The sequence below is a fragment of the Debaryomyces hansenii genome (assembly GCF_000006445.2).
Source record: "Debaryomyces hansenii CBS767 chromosome A complete sequence".
Lineage (NCBI taxonomy): Eukaryota > Fungi > Ascomycota > Pichiomycetes > Serinales > Debaryomycetaceae > Debaryomyces > Debaryomyces hansenii.
In genome coordinates this window covers 575,048-595,466 of record NC_006046.2, presented here as the reverse complement: position 1 = coordinate 595,466, position 20,419 = coordinate 575,048, and the positions used below count along the sequence as shown (strand labels likewise).

General features: G+C 36.7%; 7 protein-coding genes and 1 non-coding gene across 8 annotated transcripts; 2 read left to right on the top strand and 6 right to left on the bottom strand. All coding sequences in view use genetic code 12, as the record gives it.

The window, feature by feature from the left end:
• Positions 1-230: 230 nt before the first annotated feature.
• On the bottom strand, positions 231-2,375 carry DEHA2D07172g (DEHA2D07172p; the record flags this gene model as incomplete). Its single annotated transcript, XM_002770228.1, has 1 exon — positions 231-2,375. One exon carries the CDS (start codon positions 2,373-2,375, stop codon positions 231-233), a length of 2,145 nt encoding a protein of 714 aa, XP_002770274.1.
• A 265-nt stretch (positions 2,376-2,640) lies between these two features.
• Positions 2,641-2,713, bottom strand: DEHA2D07150r. Its single transcript has one exon. It is a non-coding gene; the product is annotated as a tRNA-Thr (tRNA).
• Positions 2,714-3,045: 332 nt separating this feature from the next.
• DEHA2D07128g (DEHA2D07128p) lies at positions 3,046-5,556 on the top strand (the record flags this gene model as incomplete). Its single annotated transcript, XM_002770227.1, has 1 exon — positions 3,046-5,556. One exon carries the CDS (start codon positions 3,046-3,048, stop codon positions 5,554-5,556), a length of 2,511 nt encoding a protein of 836 aa, XP_002770273.1.
• A 209-nt stretch (positions 5,557-5,765) lies between these two features.
• Positions 5,766-7,634, top strand: DEHA2D07106g (DEHA2D07106p; the record flags this gene model as incomplete). The annotated part of the gene is made up of 1 exon (XM_002770226.1): positions 5,766-7,634. The coding sequence occupies one exon, from the start codon at positions 5,766-5,768 to the stop codon at positions 7,632-7,634; it is 1,869 nt and encodes a 622-aa protein (XP_002770272.1).
• Positions 7,635-7,953: 319 nt separating this feature from the next.
• DEHA2D07084g (DEHA2D07084p) lies at positions 7,954-8,877 on the bottom strand (the record flags this gene model as incomplete). The annotated part of the gene is made up of 1 exon (XM_458770.1): positions 7,954-8,877. The coding sequence occupies one exon, from the start codon at positions 8,875-8,877 to the stop codon at positions 7,954-7,956; it is 924 nt and encodes a 307-aa protein (XP_458770.1).
• Positions 8,878-10,154: 1,277 nt separating this feature from the next.
• DEHA2D07062g (DEHA2D07062p) lies at positions 10,155-11,384 on the bottom strand (the record flags this gene model as incomplete). The annotated part of the gene is made up of 1 exon (XM_458769.1): positions 10,155-11,384. One exon carries the CDS (start codon positions 11,382-11,384, stop codon positions 10,155-10,157), a length of 1,230 nt encoding a protein of 409 aa, XP_458769.2.
• A 249-nt stretch (positions 11,385-11,633) lies between these two features.
• DEHA2D07040g (DEHA2D07040p) lies at positions 11,634-17,099 on the bottom strand (the record flags this gene model as incomplete). Its single annotated transcript, XM_002770225.1, has 1 exon — positions 11,634-17,099. The coding sequence occupies one exon, from the start codon at positions 17,097-17,099 to the stop codon at positions 11,634-11,636; it is 5,466 nt and encodes a 1,821-aa protein (XP_002770271.1).
• A 787-nt stretch (positions 17,100-17,886) lies between these two features.
• Positions 17,887-20,070, bottom strand: DEHA2D07018g (DEHA2D07018p; the record flags this gene model as incomplete). Its single annotated transcript, XM_458767.1, has 1 exon — positions 17,887-20,070. The coding sequence occupies one exon, from the start codon at positions 20,068-20,070 to the stop codon at positions 17,887-17,889; it is 2,184 nt and encodes a 727-aa protein (XP_458767.1).
• Positions 20,071-20,419: the final 349 nt, after the last annotated feature.

The following is a 20,419-nucleotide window of genomic DNA, read 5'->3' as shown; positions in this document are numbered from 1 at the left end:
TAACATGTATGGGGTGATTCCCTACGCCCTTTATAAGAACAATATTATACTGGTTCGAGGAGATTTAAGAAATTGTTGTATTCTTTTGATAAAATGCTTATTGGTCTTATTCTACTATAGATATACTTTACGACTATCAATATTACTAAGTTAATAAATTATATATCATGCAATTGAGATGCAAGAGAACTCGCCTTATGGTACTGTAGGCCCTAGACAATAGAATTCCACTAATTTTGATTAGCCATCCATTTTTGAGCATTGGCCAAGAATGCGTTAAGGCCAGATATTTTAGATGGTTTGGCTTCTTCATCCTCTGGAAATATGTAATCCAAGTATTCTTCTTCTTCGCCTTCTATTAATCTTCTTCTCTTGACTATGACAGGAAGCTTTTTGGTTATATCCCTCAACGACTCCTCAGATCCATTGGCTTCCTCGTATTGTTTCCATGCTTCGATAACAACGGCTCTATCTTCTTTCAAATTGTTGTGTTTGAAAAAATCATTAGCCTCCCTAAAAACGCTTCTAGTCGTTTCTCTGTGTGTTTCATCGATTGAGAATTCAAATTCTTCTTCAGTGCTTTCTTCAAAAGCCTTTAATTGAGAATCAGTAGGAATCGATGACTCGAATAAGGCAAATGAAATCCACACTTTAGGCGTTGAGACTCGTTCGACCAACTTCCTATATAACAGTCTAGCTTCAGCATATCTCATTTCTTCTTTGTAGTAATTTATAAATTGCATCAACATATACTCTAATGGGTTGACTTTAGTAAATATTTTATCATCTTCCGCCAACCGAACACCCAATTCAAAAAGAGAAATACATCTTTGGTGCTCTTGTATATTTTTCTCAAAATCAATATAGGTCAATAAGGAATTAATAGTAGATAGATTATTTTCTCCTACCAATGATAGTTCTAACCATTTCTCGTAAAGCTTTCTAACTCTATCCCATTCGCCCAATTTTTGTTCTAACTCAATGTAAAATTTGAATAGTTTTCTTTTGGGTTTAACAGTACTTGATTGACCAATAGATCTACCTAATATCTTTCTTGCGCTTGCTAATCCATTTTCTGGATCATTTCTTATTTCAAATTGCGCAAAGCTTATCCATATCTTGGCAAATGTAAAACGTTTATGTGGAATAACCTTCAAAGCTTTATTCCAGATATTTCGGCCGTTCTCAATACTACCCATAGTGAACTCTTCCCAAAATGCATATTTGACCCATATGTAGATATATCTTCTCCAAACCGTAGATTTGAAAGCATCTGTCGGTATCACCTTAATTGCTCTCTCGAAAGTTTCTCTTGTGACTTCATTGTTATCTTCTTGTTGTAAAATACTAATATAAGACCACCACGAATCGTAATCCAGCGGAGATTTATTCACTTCCTCCTCATATTTCAATTTTCTTTTTATCATGATACTGGATTCAATAGTATCTTTATCGCCGTAGCTTTTCTCGAATTCGGTGTATGACAGATAAATTTGATTCCTTTGTTCCGGAGTTATAATTTCTTGAATAGTATCGCTTTTCAACATTAATTGGAATATGGCTCTTGCCCTTTCATATTCTTTCACTGATATCTCCCAGAGTGACCACTTATTAATTATTTCGGCAAGCAGTATATCCCCCCTTAATGCTTCTGATGCTAGCATTGAATCTACTGATAATTCAAAGACATTCCTGATTCGTTTGACCTGTTCAGGGTCTATTGGAACGTCATTCATTTCAAAATCAATCCATTTCAACCATATTTCACCAGAGGAATGAATTTGAACGTATCTTATGTAGATCTCCCTTGCATTATCGTATTCATCGTATCTTTTTTCATAATTTATATAAGCATCCCATGCAGAAGGATTAGGATTCCATGATAGCCATCTTTCAAAGATTATTCTAACCATTTGGTAATTCTTCAAAGTTTCTTCTGTTTGCACATAAAGAAACCATAATTTGTCAACCCTGGGCAATGTGGTTACAGCTCTATCTAGCAAGTTTCTTGCATGTGTTATATTTTTATGTGAAAGTTCAAATTGAATATAATGTGTCCAGAACGGAATATGCTGTACGTTCACCTCTAAAGCACGTTCAAAAATCGATCTTGCCCTGGGAAAATCATGATTATGCTTTACTTCCCACTTCGCATACCTTAACCACTGACCAAAATTTAATCTATTCTTATTCAATTGCTGTTCGTACTCCTTTCTTTTGGTAAGTTGAAACGATCGTAATTCATCCAAGTCTTGGATCGATTGTTTAGGACGGTTTAAAGGTTCATCTTTAAGTTGAAAAGCATCTTGCAAAATCTGTTCACTGGTTATTTGTGAATCTGATACCTTCTCCCTTGACAACCCATCTGTATTCATTACTCTTTATTATCCTTACGGTAACTCTGTTTATTTAAGTCTCTTTATGCTCATCAACAATTTACGCTCACTTGCATCTCTGCGAAATCTACAACTACATATTCCACTACATATGAATATTAAAATATTCGCTACTAACCAGTGTTTTTATAATTCAAATCAACAGTGTATATCAACAGGCTTATATATATAATCATTTCAGCTTTATAATGGTTAATTTAATAGAATCCAGTCCCAAAAAAAGAAAGGCTAAAAATCAAAAAAATGCCTTCAGCCAGATTCGAACTGACGATCTCCTCATTACTAGTGAGGTGCCTTACCAACTTGGCCATAAAGGCTTAATCTAAAGGCTTAGGTTTTATATAGCAGGAACAATGTATCTTTGTATAGCTAAGACTATAGGCATATTCTTTCTCTACAAAGTTGGTGAATAAAATAAAATATCGGTACATGTGTATTGTAGTAGTGGTTCTATCTAGCTAAATATTCGATACAGTTTCTATTTAATAACTCGTCATATGACCTATGCGTGGTCAATTTTGTCCTAAAAGTTGGTCAGGCATATACAAAACTGATAACGATTCGAAGTAAATAACTTTACAACGGCAATCCTTATTCCTATCAAAATAGCATATCGTATAGAACTGATGATAAAAACAAGTGGATTAAAATGGTTCAGTTAAATAGAGACCTGCAAAACGAGTCAGACAACGAAACTGTTCCGTTATTACGGAGTCAGCTTCTGGAACAATTGCAACAGCAACAGCAGCCACAGACCCATGATACCTCGATGGATAATGAGGACGTACAATCAAAATATGAAGAAATTAGAAGAGAGTTGATAGAGTTTTCAAAGAGACGATTTTGGTGGTTTTGCTCATTAGGGGTAGTTGCAATTATAGCGATGCATTTATCATTTTTGCCGAGAACTTCATTAAGTAGGGATTTTCGGAGATGGCATGGACAACACTTGACTAAATCGGATGTCAAGCGTAATTATCTCTTATTCAGTAGTATAGGAAATACCTACAATGAAGTGGCAAATGAGGATTATATTAGTTGGTGGTTAGGCAATTTCACTACAATAAATCGGAAAAATAATGAAAACTTGATAGGAGCTGATAATAATGAATTGCTTTCATACGTTAAGAAAAACTTCAAGCACTTAGGGTTGGAAACTGAAACACACACTTATGATGTTCCTAACTTGCAGAAGCCACTTTCGCTGTCAATTGAATTAATTGACTCCAAGACGGGAAGCAGCGTTTACAATGCATCCTTATTCGAGCCTTCCTTTAAAACGCCTGCTTATAATGGATTTGGGTTCTCCGGAAATGCTACTGGGGAATATATCTATGTCAATGAGGGTACTAATGAAGATTTTCAATTGTTACTAAAGAACAAAATTGACCCAAAGAATAAGATTGTTATCGCCAGATCGAATATAAGTTCTTATTTATCTACATCTGAGAAATTACAAATAGCGGAAAACTATGGTGCTATTGGTTTCATTGTCTATAATGACATCAATGATATAAATGACACCAATAAGTATTTGAAACTGGCGATACAAAGAGATACTGTCGGATTCAATTTTTTCGATAATTCAGAGGCAATGGTTTGTCCATCCATTCCATCGATTCCGATAAGCTTCAATTCTGTGAAGCCAATATTAGAGACTTTTAATTCCAACGTAGTTAATCGTGATTTTTCACACTGGCCTTTTTACCCGCTAATAAAGACAAGCCCTTTCAAATTGGAAATCACTACAAAATTCGCTTCAGAAAAAAACAGAAAGCTAACTAATGTCATAGGTTCGTTGCAAGGTATCATAAAAGATAGTGAAATAATTATCGGAGCTTCGCGTGATTCATTTACGAGTTCAAGTCCCCTTAGTAGTCATGTCATTTTGTTTGAAATAATGAGAAACTTTCGGAGATTAAGAAAACTAGGATGGAAGCCATTGAGAACTATAAAGTTTGTATCCTGGGATGGTACTCATAATGGTCTCTTGGGATCCAGATCTTTCACAAATGATACTAATGCATTTAATTCTAAACAGCCAGTACTTTGTTATATCAACATAGATGGGGATGCGGTTATGGGCAGCCGTTTTAAAGTAGACTCAAATCCAATGTTTAATCATGTCTTGAAGAAAATTTCTAGGTTCATTCCAATACCTAAGAATTCTACCATTTTGAAGGCACAACCAAATAAGGGGCATCGTGGAAGTGGCGATGATAATGATCATGAGGATGAAGAGTTCACCACTTTGCATAAATATTGGGCGAAACAAGATAATATATCTATAAATAATTTGCTTGGAGAACTGATAAAAACTTCAGATGCTCTTGTTTTTCAGAATTTTTTGGGGGTTCCACTGATTAATATCAAATTCGAAAATGACCCTGTACGGGATCCAGCTATACATACTCCTAACTCAAATTATTATTCATACGATTGGTTGATCAAGAGTAAAATCGATAACGATCTATTATTGCATGGTCTGTTAATTAGATATTTGGGATTATTGGCTGTATCCCTAGGTGAGCATGAAGTCATAGATATGAAAACAGTTCTGTATTTCCGAAAAATAGGCTTATATTTTGATAAATTCACCACTGATAGCAAACCTAAACTTCAAGACTGGTCATCAAAAAAAGTACCATTGCATTTGCTTGAGAAATCAAGTCTATATTCACGCTTGAAAAATGATGTATTGGACGGTAAGATCAAGTTTTCCATGTTGTTAGAAGAGATTCATTCTTTACTTGGAGATTTAGTGAAACATTCGCTAGCCCTAGATATCTACAACGATGATATTGCACAGAAGTTGATAGAAGATTTTGCGTGGTACAACCTGTTAAAGAAGTTGAAAATATATGCTCAATACAAACTCGCTAACTATAGATTACTGCATTTTGAGAACGCTTTAACATTGAACAATAAAGATTATCAATATATGTATGACGCTAAACAAGAGGGGTTATTTAACCATGTGTTATACGGTGTACCGGAATTCTCTACTCGTGAAAACAACACTTATTATTCGTCTCGTGTTAATCATAGTATTTTCCCATATCTTTATAGATCATTGAAAGATGATAATTTTGAGCTTACTGTTAAGTGGATTGTTACTCTTTATGAAAAATTGCATACAGTAAGTAACAAGATCACATAGTTCTTAATAGTTTTAATTCTCTACTATTATTACATACGTTTATATATCTAGAATCATCGGTCTAAATACCGTCTTATAGTAGTTGCATTTTGTTGATAACTTGTTGCAAAAAGGTTGTGTTTAAAACGCGCTAAAGCGCCGCTTTTTCTTTTAATTTTACAGCCAATTTTTAGTATTCACTTGTTAAAAACGACAAACTATCCATCATAATGAACAATAGTATTAATAATAGCAATGAATTGATTTCTAAGGTTTCTGTTGACACTGGTCTTAGTACTGCTTGGTTATTAGCTACTCTTGGATCCAAAACAACGTATAGGAGGTTGGTGAGGAAGGATATACTAAGTATCTCAATTCCTCAGACATGCGATATCATTGGTAATCCTCAATCAACAATCCCTTTAAGATTGTCATCTAACCTATTATATGGGGTTTCATTAATGTATAAGCAAAAAATAGATTATTTTTTAAGTGATGTATCGCTTATCAAAACCAAACTCCAGAAAGAGATTTTTTTAAATACATTAACAAATAAACAAAACTTCACGGTTATTAATATTAATCACCTGCAATATGATAATTTTAAGGCCCGAGATCACAATCAGATATTTCTCAAGGAAGATCCGTTCTTTGACGTTAGCAAAGATTTGTTTAAACCGTACACAGGGTCGGAAGTGCAGGATGAACGTAGAATACGAATTCAACAACTAGATCAGCAGCTTTATTATGATACGAATCATTCTTTGTTTGCTTCTACTACTGGCCAAATCACGATAGTGCCAGATGTGCATACTAAGACGATTGAGAATTTTATGGATCAAGAATTGCACACGCTAGATGAATTGAGCGAAAGTCTCAAATCGGATGCTGCAGTGGATTTTGAATTTGGCGATGATGGAAAAATAGTGGACATAAATACTGACAACAAAGTACAGGAAGATGAAGATTTAAGTATAATTGACTTTGATCAAATAATTGAGAGGAGCGAGGATTCAATTGATAGTATAACTGGTGGAGCCTATGAGAAAACTATAACAAATGACAAAACTTTCCATATGTCGCATGACACACATACTAATCAAACAACAATTTTAGATACAAAGAAATCGACAAAGCGCAAACGAAACTATAAAAAGGTAATAATTGATGATAGTATGAAAATTTCTTCAAGTGAATTGAAAAATTTTAGAGATAGTTATGACACTATCATGAATATTCATAATAAAAGACTAAAACTTGCAACTTTAGCAAAAGAAAGATTTTCAACTGTTAATGAATTACTCTACGAAGAAAATAATAAGGAGCCATTTGCAACGAAGTACACTTGCAAGTATATATTTGGTCACGATGTAACAGGTAACATTCAATTAAATCCAAGAATACCTAAAAGATACAATTCTAAACAATTGAGTGAAGACCTTGAATTTGGTAGAAATATTGAACCCCGAATCAATGATGAAGAAATGGATAAATTCAACTTTGAAATCGAACAAGACATACCTCTAGAATTCAACGATCTGCAGGATATATTTGATTTATCCTTTCCTGAAATTAATAACAGTGAACTTAGAAGTAGGAGTAGAAGTAGGCCAGGAAGCAAACGGTCCCGTTCTAAGTCAACTAGATCATCCAGCGTACCAAACGATCAGGAGTTCCTAGAAGAAAGTCTTGATTATACACCCGGTGCTCCTCACTTGTTAACACAGCGAATTAGTTCACAAACTAAGATAACGGCTACGTTGATTAAGTTTTTGAATTTTTTGCAGTCAAGAAGTATTTTATTGGGAGAACACATTAAAGCCGACTGCAAGTTGAGCAGAAATTACTTTCAACATGTCAACAAAGAAGTGTCTAATTCGAATGAAGTAGTGTATTCCAAAATCAAATTCTCGACTCTAATCCCGCTGCTTAAAAGTAAGCTACAAAATGGAACCGAGACTCCAGTCAATCGAAACTTGGCCGCGAACTCATTTTCCAGTATATTAGAATTAGCGACAAGAAACTACATTATGCTTGAGGCCGAGAACAATAGAAACTTGCAGACCGGAGATGAAATTGAAATTCTTATTGAAATTTAATCTGAAATTGCCGGTCCAATTTCGAGGCGGGCATATTTTGTCTACGAAGTATTTCCCTATATCGCTATTAATTTAAAAATTGTCTTGAGTATGCAAAAAATATTATACTAGTAATCTATATTATCTTTCGATATAGTAAAATTAAGCCGCGTCATAACAGCAGATAATCGCTTAACGTACACCAATATTCTACTGTCTCAGTGTTAAATAATAAAACATACATTAACTAATACATAATACAGAAGAATACAGACAAATAGTAAATTAGATCTGTCATGTAAAAGAAGTCAAATAACAGGAAATTACGTTCAAATCAAACTTATTTGTTTTCAACAACATCGTCGTGCTTAGCAAATTCTTCTTCTGCGGCTTGGTCTAATTCACCATCGTAGTGTTCTTCTTCATCATATTCAGATTGGTGTAAAGACAAAGTTGGTCTGACGACTGCGGAGTCGAGAGTCCAAGAAGCCAAAGCGTTTTCAGCATCAATGATAATTTGCTTAGAAGCATCGTAACCGTCATAGGCTGGTCTGGTTTCACCTGGAGTGACAGCAGAGTCGTCTAACAATTCCAATAAGGCCTTACCGTAACCAGCAATTAAGGCGTACTTTTCAGCTAATTCTCTGGTAGCGTCAAATTGGTAGTTGAATGCAGCCTTAATTTGTTCTCTGGTGATGTTGGATAATTGTGCTTCAGCAACCAAGGATTCAGCTTCAGCTCTGACTAATTCCTGTTCTAAAACAGAAATCTTTGGCGATTGTGGGTCCTTGTACTTCAAGTGAGCAATCTCGTCGGTGATCTTTTGCTTTCTGTCTCTTGATGGTTGAACAGAAGCTTCAATGTTTCTAATGGTCTTCAAGGTGATTCTGTATTGGTCATACTTGTCAATGTATTGGTCTTCCAATTCACCGATTTCGTAGATTAAAACACCCAATTTGTCGGTGACATCCGAAACATCTTCATCGTTACCTTCACCCCATAAACTCAATTGCTTGGCAACATCTCTTCTTTCTCTAGCAGTCAATTCCATGGCTCTCATCACATTCTTTTCCATCTTGACGAATTGTGACAATTTTCTGGACATTTCTGGACCGGTGCTACCAGCAACGGTTTTACGGAAAGAGGAAGCAATTCCTCCCTTACCGAAAAACTTCGACTTGGTAGAAGATGTTGGTGGTGGAGGGGATTGCAATTGTGCTGCGGTAGGAGCTTTGCTGGATCTTAAGGAATAAGTTCTATGCATTTTATCTGTTAATTTTATCAACCCAATATTTGTTATTATCCAATTGGGAGACTTTCATCCCTTTAAATACTTGAAAGGGTGAAATATTGTCAAGGAATTTTCAATGACTTCTTTTTTCGGATTTTGTGTTACTTGCTACTTTCAGAATATGGTAACATCCAAATAAGCCGCATCGGTCTATATTGCTACCAGACTTGTAGATAGGGCCATTATTGCCTCTACGTCACATATATGGGCCAAATAACTTGATAATCATGTTGTGGTCATTATGTACTTCGTATTACATATTTTATTATGTCCAAATTGTCCGTCAGAGACCCATTTCAGTACAATTTGCTTTTCATCGTGTTATGTTCGCCGAACATGAACAAGCATCGTGTTGACGTATACGACGTACGTAGAAATAGCATATATGTCGAAAGCTTACATAAATCCACCGAATGTCGCAAATAGAGAACATTACGTCATGGGAGATTCAGCCTAAATAGGAAAATGTGAGATGTTGCACAATGTGCAGGCGGATGTGGTGCGATGGCGTCACGGGGCAGAGGCGGGGGGAATATTATAGAATAAGGTTTGCAGGCAGGCTTTGGTGGGGGACATGGGAATGGTGGAATTGATATATGTAGACAGTGATAATAACAAAGTCAAGAGAGAGATATAACATCGAGAGAAGAGTGCAGGGGAAACATCGCAATGAGAGGACCTTGGAGGACATGTCGTATATTGGTTCGTATAACTGATGGCATGGTTTGTTTATATACAGGAGGATTCTATGCGTCGCAGAAGCTTCCACATGGAATACAGAGGATACAAAAGACGATAGTGATCTCTAGTTGCGGCTAAGGAACAACAGAAGACGATAGACATTTCACTGAGGAGTGAGGGGGAGGTGAGGAAATCAGTTATTGTGGTAAGAGACTAGGACGGAATAAATGGGCTTATCCTTAAGGGCATAGATCTCGTAGCCACCCAAGCTCCAGTAAAACCAGACACGTATACATTATCAGGCTTGATCTCATGAGATGCAAACTATCTCAACAATACGAGCGAATTATCTGTGAATTAAGATTACGTAAATGCGTATGGTATATGTGCATTATATTTACTATCGTATAATAATGTCTACATTCTGTGAACATTCTGTGACCAACTAGCCACATACGTTTACCTGCAATAGTATGTATGCTATACATTGATCTTGTCCTTCAATCAGCTCGTCAGAAAACCATTCATATTCTACAAATCTGTATACGTTTATAATATTATCATGTTATCTACACATTAGGTTTGGATTTCTTACTGCTACCTTCAGTCGAATCGAGAGCACGCTTGTGTAACGACAATCCAGACAAAATTCTCTTGTAATCCAGCTCCAACGACGCATAAGCAGTCTGCAATTTGTCCAAGCGTGTAGGCTCATCTAAGCCGTCCAATATTTCTTTGTTTTTCTCATACAATCTCTTTTTAATAAACAACCTGACCTGTTTTTTGGTGATGTTCGTGAGATTGTGTTCCAATTGGTAGATCAAAATCATTTCCAATAACCTCGAAAACTGTCTTTTTTCCAATTTCTGCTCTTGTCTTAACTTAGTTGCCCATTCAGTGTTAATCAAAGGTAAGTCAACTGACGCCACTTTGATGGTGTTCTGGCACAATCTGGTCAAGTCACATCTATCTCTTAAATCATCAAAGCTTTCACTAGGGTCTTCCACCACTACTTCAATCACTCGAGGATCTTGCATCCAATACTCATATAACTTGTTATAGAAGCGCCCTCCCAATTTCAATCCCTGGTACATTGGCAATACAATAAATTGAGAAATCTTCTTGCGGACCTCTTGCTGGTTTGAGTCAAATTTCTCAAACCCTCCGTATTTCCAATAATTGTACGCTGTGCAGAACCCAATGATACTTGGGGTTTTTTCATCAGTGACCTTATACATGACATAAATATCCCATAATTCATCTTGATGGTCAATATATGAACCCGCTTCAATGAACAATAACACCAAGATTTGCAATCTCTTATGGAGTTCTAATCCTTGTGCATTTTTTAAATCAAGTTTGTAAATTCCGAATTTATCATCTCCGTGGGTGAAAATATTCCCAACCAACTCTCCAGGAATTTCGAAACCTTCTTTTTCCTTATTTATCGAATCGACCCATTTGACTTCATCCTTGAAAATGGTAGACTCTGGCAAATAACTCAATAATTTTTCACGGGGGTCTTCAAGTGTGTCATCATTCAATTTATCACTATATTTGACATTCAAAAAGGGGTAAAACGTACAATGATCAAAACATAAGAAGATTACCAAGTCTCTGTATCCAAATATTTGTTCTGAATCTCCAAATATTGGATATGTAAAATTCGGATGAAAATTTAAGGCTGTTCCATCTGAATCAGTTATATATATTTGTAATGCATCGTTTGACGACGATGTCCACAACTCAGGTTGTAAAGAAGCAGCCGTTATACTAGTTATCGGTGAATTATCACTCATATTAATGTGGTAACCTGTCCGTCTATTATTATAATTATCGTCTTTATTTATTCTCGTCTATTCAACTTTTAAAACCGCGTCAGTACCAAAATCTCATTTTTCGAGTTAACGGACGCAAAGCTGATCTTAATCTTATTGCAAATTGTAGGCCTAGAGATATATATTTATTACAGATAATTCCGGATCTATTAATATATCTAATGTTTATTATATATACAGTGTTATATAACGCTTCTATTTTTTTTTATTTCATTCAATAATTGCAACCAAGTCACCAGCATCAATGACATCTCCATTTGTATGAACAATCTTCACAACTTTACCGGCTTTGGTCGACCCAACAACCATTTCTGTCTTCATAGCTTCAACGATAATTATACCTTGTCCATCTTTAACTTCATCCCCAACTTCAACAAGAGGCTTCCAAACTCTACCTGAATACTCAGAATATACCTTCTCAACATTCTCACCGTAGATGTCCTCGTCAGTCTTTTGAGTAATAGAACTCTTTTCCAATTCGGCATTAGATTGCTTAATAAGGTTACTGACTTCTTCTATCTTTAGTCCACTTTGTTTCTGGAATTCGTCTATGGACTTTGAGTTTTCTTGGACCCAGTCTAAGTACTTTTTGTGGTCGAATACAGACTCAACAATATCAACCTTAAATTTACCAGCAGAAGCTTCTTCAGTATGCTTATCAATTTGTTCTTCAGAGACAGGATAGAATTCAATTTGGTCAAATGGAGACAATAACCATGGCTTGCCTGAACAGGTTCCCAAAGTTAATCTATCCCAAATTGGAATGGTACGTCCGATTAATTGATAACCACCGGGAGAATCCATGGTGTAGATACACATGTAACTACCCCCAATACCAACAGCTCCGTTAGGAGTGTACGTACGAGAAGGGTTATATTTAGTACCGAACAATCTGTGTCTTGGATCTAATGGTACCGCACATGGAGCCCCAAGGAATACATCCCCTAATCCAAGTACCAAGTATCTGGCAGAGTACATCATATCCTTGATATCATTTTTCGTTAAACCGTTAATATCAGCAATAAAGTCCACGTTGTTTGGTAGCCAAGGAGCGTCAGATCTAATAGTTTCTTGGTATCTCTTGACCGCATCTAAGGTCTTCTTATCCTCAAACGCCATGGGTAATTTAATGATTCTTGAAGGAACCTTCCACTTATTGACAAATGTGATCTCCTTTTCAAAAGAAATCAAAGTATCAACTAGTTGTTGCTGTGTAATTTCGTGGTTATATTCAATCAAAACAGATCTAACACCCTGGGACATTTCAACGATTCCTGGTGTATTATTTTCCTGGACCATGTTGATTAACTTGTGAATTCTATAACTCAAATTCAAATCTAAAGTATTTTCACCATATTCAACAAGGATATATCTATCACCGGCTTGACGATAGACAACCGATGGGGCTTTTGTATTAGGTTTATGTTCTGCGATAATTGGATTTTCAGGTTTTGTTAATACTTTATTTGCGATGCTTGGTAATTCACCTTCCAAAGTTTCGATCACCTTATCTTGGCTATGCTTTAATGCCTTAGCATCTTCATAAGAGATAGGAACGAATTGAATAAAATCACCTGGCTTGACCTGACCAATCTTCCACATCTCTGCCTCAGCAATAACAGCTTGGCATACAAATCCACCCAACGAAGGGCCATCACAAGTCAAAATGACTGGTTCATCACCTGTGAAGTTAATTGCACCCAATGAATAAACGTAATCGTGTGCATTTGAAGGATGTAATCCTGCTTCACCACCGTCGGCTCTAGCCCACTTTGGTTTTGGACCAATTAACCTAACTCCAAATCTATTTGAATTGTAATGAACTTTCCATTTTTCACTGAAGAATTCCTCTATTGATTCAGGTTTGAAGAAATCTGGAGAGCCATGTGGACCACATGTAACGCCGACAGTCCAATTCTTAGTTGAGCTGAAATCATAAGATGGGATCAAGCATTTTGGAATTGGTGATGGTTCAGAAACAGCAGATGGCAATTTGCAGCCAGCTATTTCTGGTTGACCCAAAAACAACACATCACCTAACTTCAAAACTCTTCCATTATGGCCACCTAGATTACCTAAGGCAAAAGTAGATCTTGAACCCAAGTATTCTGGAACATCAATACCACCTCTGATCGCTAAGTAAGCTCTGCAACCTGATGTAAGTTTACCAATTGTCAATTTGTCACCTCTTTTAATGTGAATTGGAATCCATTGATCAATGTATGTACCATTAATTTCAACTGCAACAGAACCACCTGTGACAGCAATTATTGCGTCGTGGTGGAATAACATTTTAGGACCAATAAAAGTAATTTCAATACCTGGGGCAGTTTTATGATTTCCAACAATTCTATTAGCTAATCTAAAAGCATAATCATCCATACAACCAGATGGTGGAACACCAATATGCCAGTATCCTTTTCTACCTGGGAAATCCTGGACCGTTGTATAAGCACCAGGATTCAAAATTTCAAATGCTGTTGGGTTATAATCATAGGTATCCAATACTTTTGTAGCAACCTTTGCGTCAGCGAACATTGATGAGTTGGCGATTGATCTCAAATAATCAATATTAGTAACACATCCATGGACAACTGTTTCATTAAGTGCATCACGTAACTTTCTTAACGCATCAATTCTATCCGTTCCATGAACAATAATTTTTGCCAACGTTGGATCGTATTCAGCAGAAACAATAGTACCTTTTTCAACCCATCCGTCAACTCTAGCCCAAGATGGAAATGATACTTCAGATAATTGACCTGGAGAAGGCATAAAGTCCTTAACAGGGTTCTCTGCATATAATCTTGCTTCCATTGATGCTCCAGTAACAGTTATTTCTCTATTAAAATCTGGCGCTTTGTCAGCAGCAATCAATAACATCCATTCAACTAAATCTAAACCAGTTACCATTTCAGTGATTGGGTGTTCGACTTGTAAACGAGCATTCACTTCTAAGAAATAAAATTCATCTCTCTTTTCGTCGTAAATGAATTCAACTGTACCAGCACATTTATAGTTGATCGATGCAGCCAACGATTCAGATGCTTTCCTCATTTTGATTCTTGTCGTTTCAGTTAAGTTTGGTGCCGGTGTTTCTTCTATAATTTTTTGGTTACGACGTTGTAAAGAACAGTCTCTTTCTCCTAAGGCAATCGCTTTACCATATCCATCACCAAAAACTTGAACCTCGACATGTCTTGCATCTTCCACAAATCGTTCGATAAAAACACCCGAATCGCCGAAATAAGATTTACCTTGGTGTTGAACTGTCTGGAAGACCCTTTCAATATCATCTTCTGAATCGACTTTTTGTAAACCGATACCACCACCACCAGCAGTAGACTTTACCATAACAGGATATTCTAATTTTGCAGCGATTGACTTGGCCTCTTGAGAATCCAAAACTAAGTCAGAACCTGGAACTAATGGAACACCAGCTCTAGCAGCAATTTCTCTAGCTGAATGCTTTAACCCCAATTTTCTGATAGCATCACCAGAAGGACCGACAAAAACAATCCCTTCCTTGATACAACGATCAGAAAAATCTGCATTTTCTGAAAGGAAACCGTAACCAGGAATAATGGCCTCCGCACCTGAAAATTTCGCAGCTTCAATAATTTTATCGATGGAAAGATAAGTTTCCGAAGGTGACACCCCATCTAACGATATAGAAACATCTGCCATCAATGAATGCTTAGCATATTTATCAGGATTTGAATAAACTGCAACGGATTTGACGTCCAATTTTTTCAAAGTTTTCATGATTCTAACAGCAATTTCACCTCTATTAGCAACTAATACAGTTTTAAAAGGTCTCATGGTTTTATTGATCTCTTTTTCTAAGACAGATTGGTAATTCTTCCATCCTCCGAATTCTGTGATATCCACTGTACCTGGTAAGTTATATCCAAACTCTTCGCAAATAAACGATTTTACCCATTCTCCGGATTGCAATTCTGCTGATCCAATACCCAATGGCTCAGGGACCATGCTCATGAAATCTCCAAATCTCTCCTTCGGAATAGCATAAACCTCTACTTTGATACCTGCACCGAATTCGGTAACTCTTCTCAATCCTGGTTTTGCAACTGGTCCCGTCTTGGGTAATGCGTATAATTTATAGTTTGGTGATGTTTTGGTTGATTCAATAAATGTTGCATGGCATTTCTCCAATTGCCAATATAATTGGAATCCTTTCAAATGTGCTCCTACAACAGCAAGTTTGATTTGTGTGTTGAAGTTAATTTCTGGCAATTTTAATAACTCGTCACCCATAGTAGAAACATTTTTATCTTGCAAACAACCTAAAAATCTTGGAGTTGATTGAGAATATAATTTCATGTAACGATTTGCTAACTCAAGTAAAGCATAATCATTAAACTTATGCGATAATAAAGTGATACCGAATGGTAAGCCATCAGGGCGGAAGCCAGCCGGTATAGCTAATGCAGACATGTCGGCCAAGTTAACAAAATTAGTGTAGGTACCTTGATATGAGTTTACTTTGATAGGTTCTTCTTCTATCTGCTTAATGGTTGGATTCAACGGAGCAGTTGGAACGATAACCACATCTATTTCCTTTAATAACTTGTTAACCGTTTGTAAAATTCCTTGTCTCTTATATTCGAAATCAAATGCAGTAGCGGCCGAATATTGTTTTCCACCTTGAATAATCGAGTGTACAACAGGATCCAACGCCTCCTTTGGTGGGTCAGTAGCCAAGAAATCTTTCAAAGCCGTATATCTTTCAGAAACCCAAGGACCTTCGTAAAGACATTTGGCCAAATCCAATAATGGTTCAATGTCCAACGAAATCATTTCACCTCCTAACTTGGAAAAAACGTTCACCGCTTCATTGTATAATTTAGGATTAGTTTCTTCACCGAACCACAATAAGTTGTTAGGAACAGCAATCTTTGGAGCCAGGGAAAATTTCACTAATGGGTTCTTTGGCATCACTCTGGAATATTCATCTTGTTCACCATCTTCATGCGCCATTACATTAAACAATAATTGTGCATCTTGCAAATTCAACAGGAAGATTGAAACACAATCTAATGACTTACATGCTGGAACTACACCCTTACACGAGAAAACACCTTTTGTGGGCTTCAATCCAACCAAATTATTCAATCCTGCCGGTACTCTACCAGACCCTGCAGTATCCGTTCCTAATGCAACTGGAACAATTCCTCTCGCTACAACAGATGCAGACCCAGCGGATGATCCTCCACTTACATGGTCTTTACTGAATGTATTGGGTGTAATTCCGTATGGTGATCTGGTTCCAACCAATCCTGTTGCGAATTGATCTAAATTGGTCTTACCTATGATAATAGCACCTGCATTTCTTAACAACTTCACAGTCGTAGCATCTTCTTCTGCTACATAACTAAATGATGGACATGCTGCAGTAGTAGCAAAATCCTTTACATCTATGTTATCTTTAATTGCGATTGGAACTCCGTACAAGGGTAAACTCATTTTATTCGATTTTGATTGTAAAAATTTCCATTGGTGCGTCAAGCTCTCTTCATCTGCCAAAGAAATCCATGCTGGATCCTCTGTCGACTGAGACTTGACCAATTCTATCAATAGAGCGAATGATTCATTAGGAGTGTTCTCGAAGTGGAATTTAATCCAATCCTGAACAGTCCATCCAATATATGACATCTTAAGCACTTATAATACTCGAAGTAATATTAAAGCAATAGTGATATTCTAAGCTAAATATAATTAAAATTAATAATATATTCCAAATTTCAAATCTCCCATATTCAAAGATACTACTACCCTATATATATACACCAATAAGTAGTAAAATGCCTTATCAGTTCGTACTAGCCCGAAGCTATGATGATCTCGGTTCATCTGCAGTCTAAAGCTGGAGATATAAACGGTCGCGGGCCGTCTATCACTAGATTTACCTAACTAAGACGGCCCGCTTGACCTACTATCAATTTGGATACTTTGGACACTGGTGATGGCTCTGTTGTGTACAGTACTTAATTCTGTATTTCTATTGGGCGATCTCGTTTTGATAATTCTGATATCGGCCCTATCACGCCGTATACAGCGGTCGGTCGCACTTTTATAGAAAGTACCGAGCCAAGATGTAGGCATAGTGTACTTTTTGTATGGCTAATCGGCGTAGCTTTCCAAGGAAGAAATGTGTCAAATACCAATACATCTAGTAGTATTCAAAGGGCATATGTTAGATGATAGTTAAAATTCATACCGAAGGTATGCGAAAGTAAGTTGAACCAATCGGGTGCAAGAAACGTAAATAAGAATACCATAGAAACATTGCACATAGTTGGGAATGGAACACTCACCAATGTCGCCGTTGTGGTTTTAGTTCCAGTAGAATTAGCGAAGAAGTAAATTTTGCGGCAATACGTAAGTAATAAGATTTCAAAGATTACTATAAATTCTAAAATACTCGTTATATACGAAAGGATCATTCCTTTTTGGTGTCATCTATTATGTCGTCAATTTGTCTTGGTGTTCTATAGCCGTCATCGAGGGTTTTACCATCTACTATATGGATTTGGTTGAAGTTGAGTACGTGTGCACTGATTTGCGAATTGACAGAATGTAACTTTTCAGGATTAGAATTTTGCCATTCTCGTAATTTGTACGTTTGACCAGTACAATCCCAATAAATACCTCTCATGGTTATATAAATACCTTCTCTTCCCTCCCATAATGGACATACAACAACCAAGAAAGCAGAAAAGAAGATCCAGATAATAAGCACCACAACCCATCCCGTGAAAAACTTTTTGGAAAAGACGTATGACGAGCCGTACATTGGCATAGGCCATAATATGACAAGAGATAGCGTTAAGGAAATACATATGATGACAGCCTTCTTGAATGATTTATTGAGCATTTTAGATTCAATTTCTATCTGGTCCGTTTTCAATTCTGCAAGTTCGCTAGCTACAATACTGATTTGGGATTTTGCAGGATGAACATTTTCAAAATCACCAGAGTTTGTATGTTTCCCCTCGGTAGCTTCAGCGATCTCTTCTTCTTCATCAACCCTCTTGATTTCCTTTAAAATGTTCCAGTCGAAGTTTTGCGGTTTGAAAGCATAAGTAAAGATTGGAATGAAGACCAATGGAGATAATAATGCAACCACATTTCCTGTTAACATCGAATCGTCTTCAAACGTAGTATCAACAGTAACAGTCTTGAACTTCATTTTTGTACAGAGTAACCAAGAGAAAATGGCAAATCCAGTAGCTAAGATTGGCGTGAAGATGACAGCTTGTTTGTTTTGCTTTCTGGAAAGTAACGTAAGAGTAGAGGGAAGCACGGCTCCTCCGATTATTATACCCATTAACTCATACAAGTATCCCATAGAAATTCCAGCATAGTACAAACCGATTGCAAAACCTGCCATCACATAGGCAAATGCTATCACCGACATGTGGGACATGAAGATCAACTTTTTACCACTGGCTTTTGGATCCACGTAGGTCCTGAAAATATCGTATGTGAAGATAGTGGAAACCGCAATTAATTCTGCAGACATTGCCGAGGTTACAGCCATAAACACCAACAACAATGAGCAAACAGCACCTCCTTTTCCTAATAATGCAACTGCAGCATTTGGTAATACCAAACCAGCACTCACTTGTTCTGGAGTTAATTTATTAGGATATGTAGGCCAATATTCAGTGTTTTCTAACGACAACCCTACAAGACCCAAACATGTTGAAGTTAGCATTGGGATTGCAAACCATGCTAATCCTCCCAAAACATAACCTGGCAAAGTTGCAGAAGGGTCCGCTGCGAAAGCTTTATTGAAATACCCATTGTCTAAAAAGACTGTACCAAAATTTCCGACAATATTAATAACGAAAAAAATACCTCCAGATCTTGAGTGCATAGTTAAATAAGACCCACCAGCATTACCTTCTCTTGGCTGAGTTTCAGCCAATTTAGTAACTGCCTCCCAAACAACTGCTGGCGATCCTAATTTGTCCGAAGTTGCAAACGCACTGAAAGAAAACACCATAATAATAACTATGATAACGACTGTATGCGCATAATCTGTCAAAAAAGTTGCCTTGATACCACCGAATAACGTATAAACCACTACGCCCAATGGCAATAATAAGCAAGCGGCAACTGTATTCATTCCAGTTAAATCACTAACAACAGCACTGCCTCCGCTTAATAACATGGCTGTAACTAAAACGTTTGTAGCAAGGCCAAAGAACAACATAACTCCATGTGCACCGCTACCATATCTGGCTTTAACAATTTCAAGATACGTATGTGCTCCTGGTGCCCTCTCTTTTGCCTTGATAGCAAGGCATGCAAATAGCACAATCTGACATGTGGCTCCGGCAGCATAATAGAATGAACCACTAATACCGTTATTATAAGTTTGTGTGGTTGATGTTAAAAGAGTTGCAGCCCATGTCCACGAACTCACCACGGCAGCAGAAATCAACGATTTCTTAACTGATCTACCTGCCGTAGCGAACTCTTCAGCAGTGATTATCTCTTTATTGTATCTTCTTAAAACAAACGTAGTTAAGATCATACCAGCAGCAAATACAACTCCCAACCCTACTACTACTGCGTAACCAGCAGCTTGAGGTAATGGAACATATACTTCAGTCATATTTATTATTCAATTTCTTATATCTGGCTATTCTACTAAATCAGAGATATTTTTCTTGTCCAGGTGAACCTATATATATTGCTTGTCATCTTCGAAGAATAAATTTCATGATTATTTGATTTTACGATAAGAGATACAAGCTCTATTTTAGTTTAATTGGTACAGATAAGTGCACTACTTAATGGCCCGATGGCCCGACGTCTCATCTGACAGGGTTCTACTTTCAAATGTTCTAATAATCTGTTATCTAGGCGATTCGGTTATCAAATATTGTAGCAAAATCATATCAAGTTGATTACATAATAATTATCGTCAATAATTGATAAGGAATCTATTGTTCTAGTAAAAA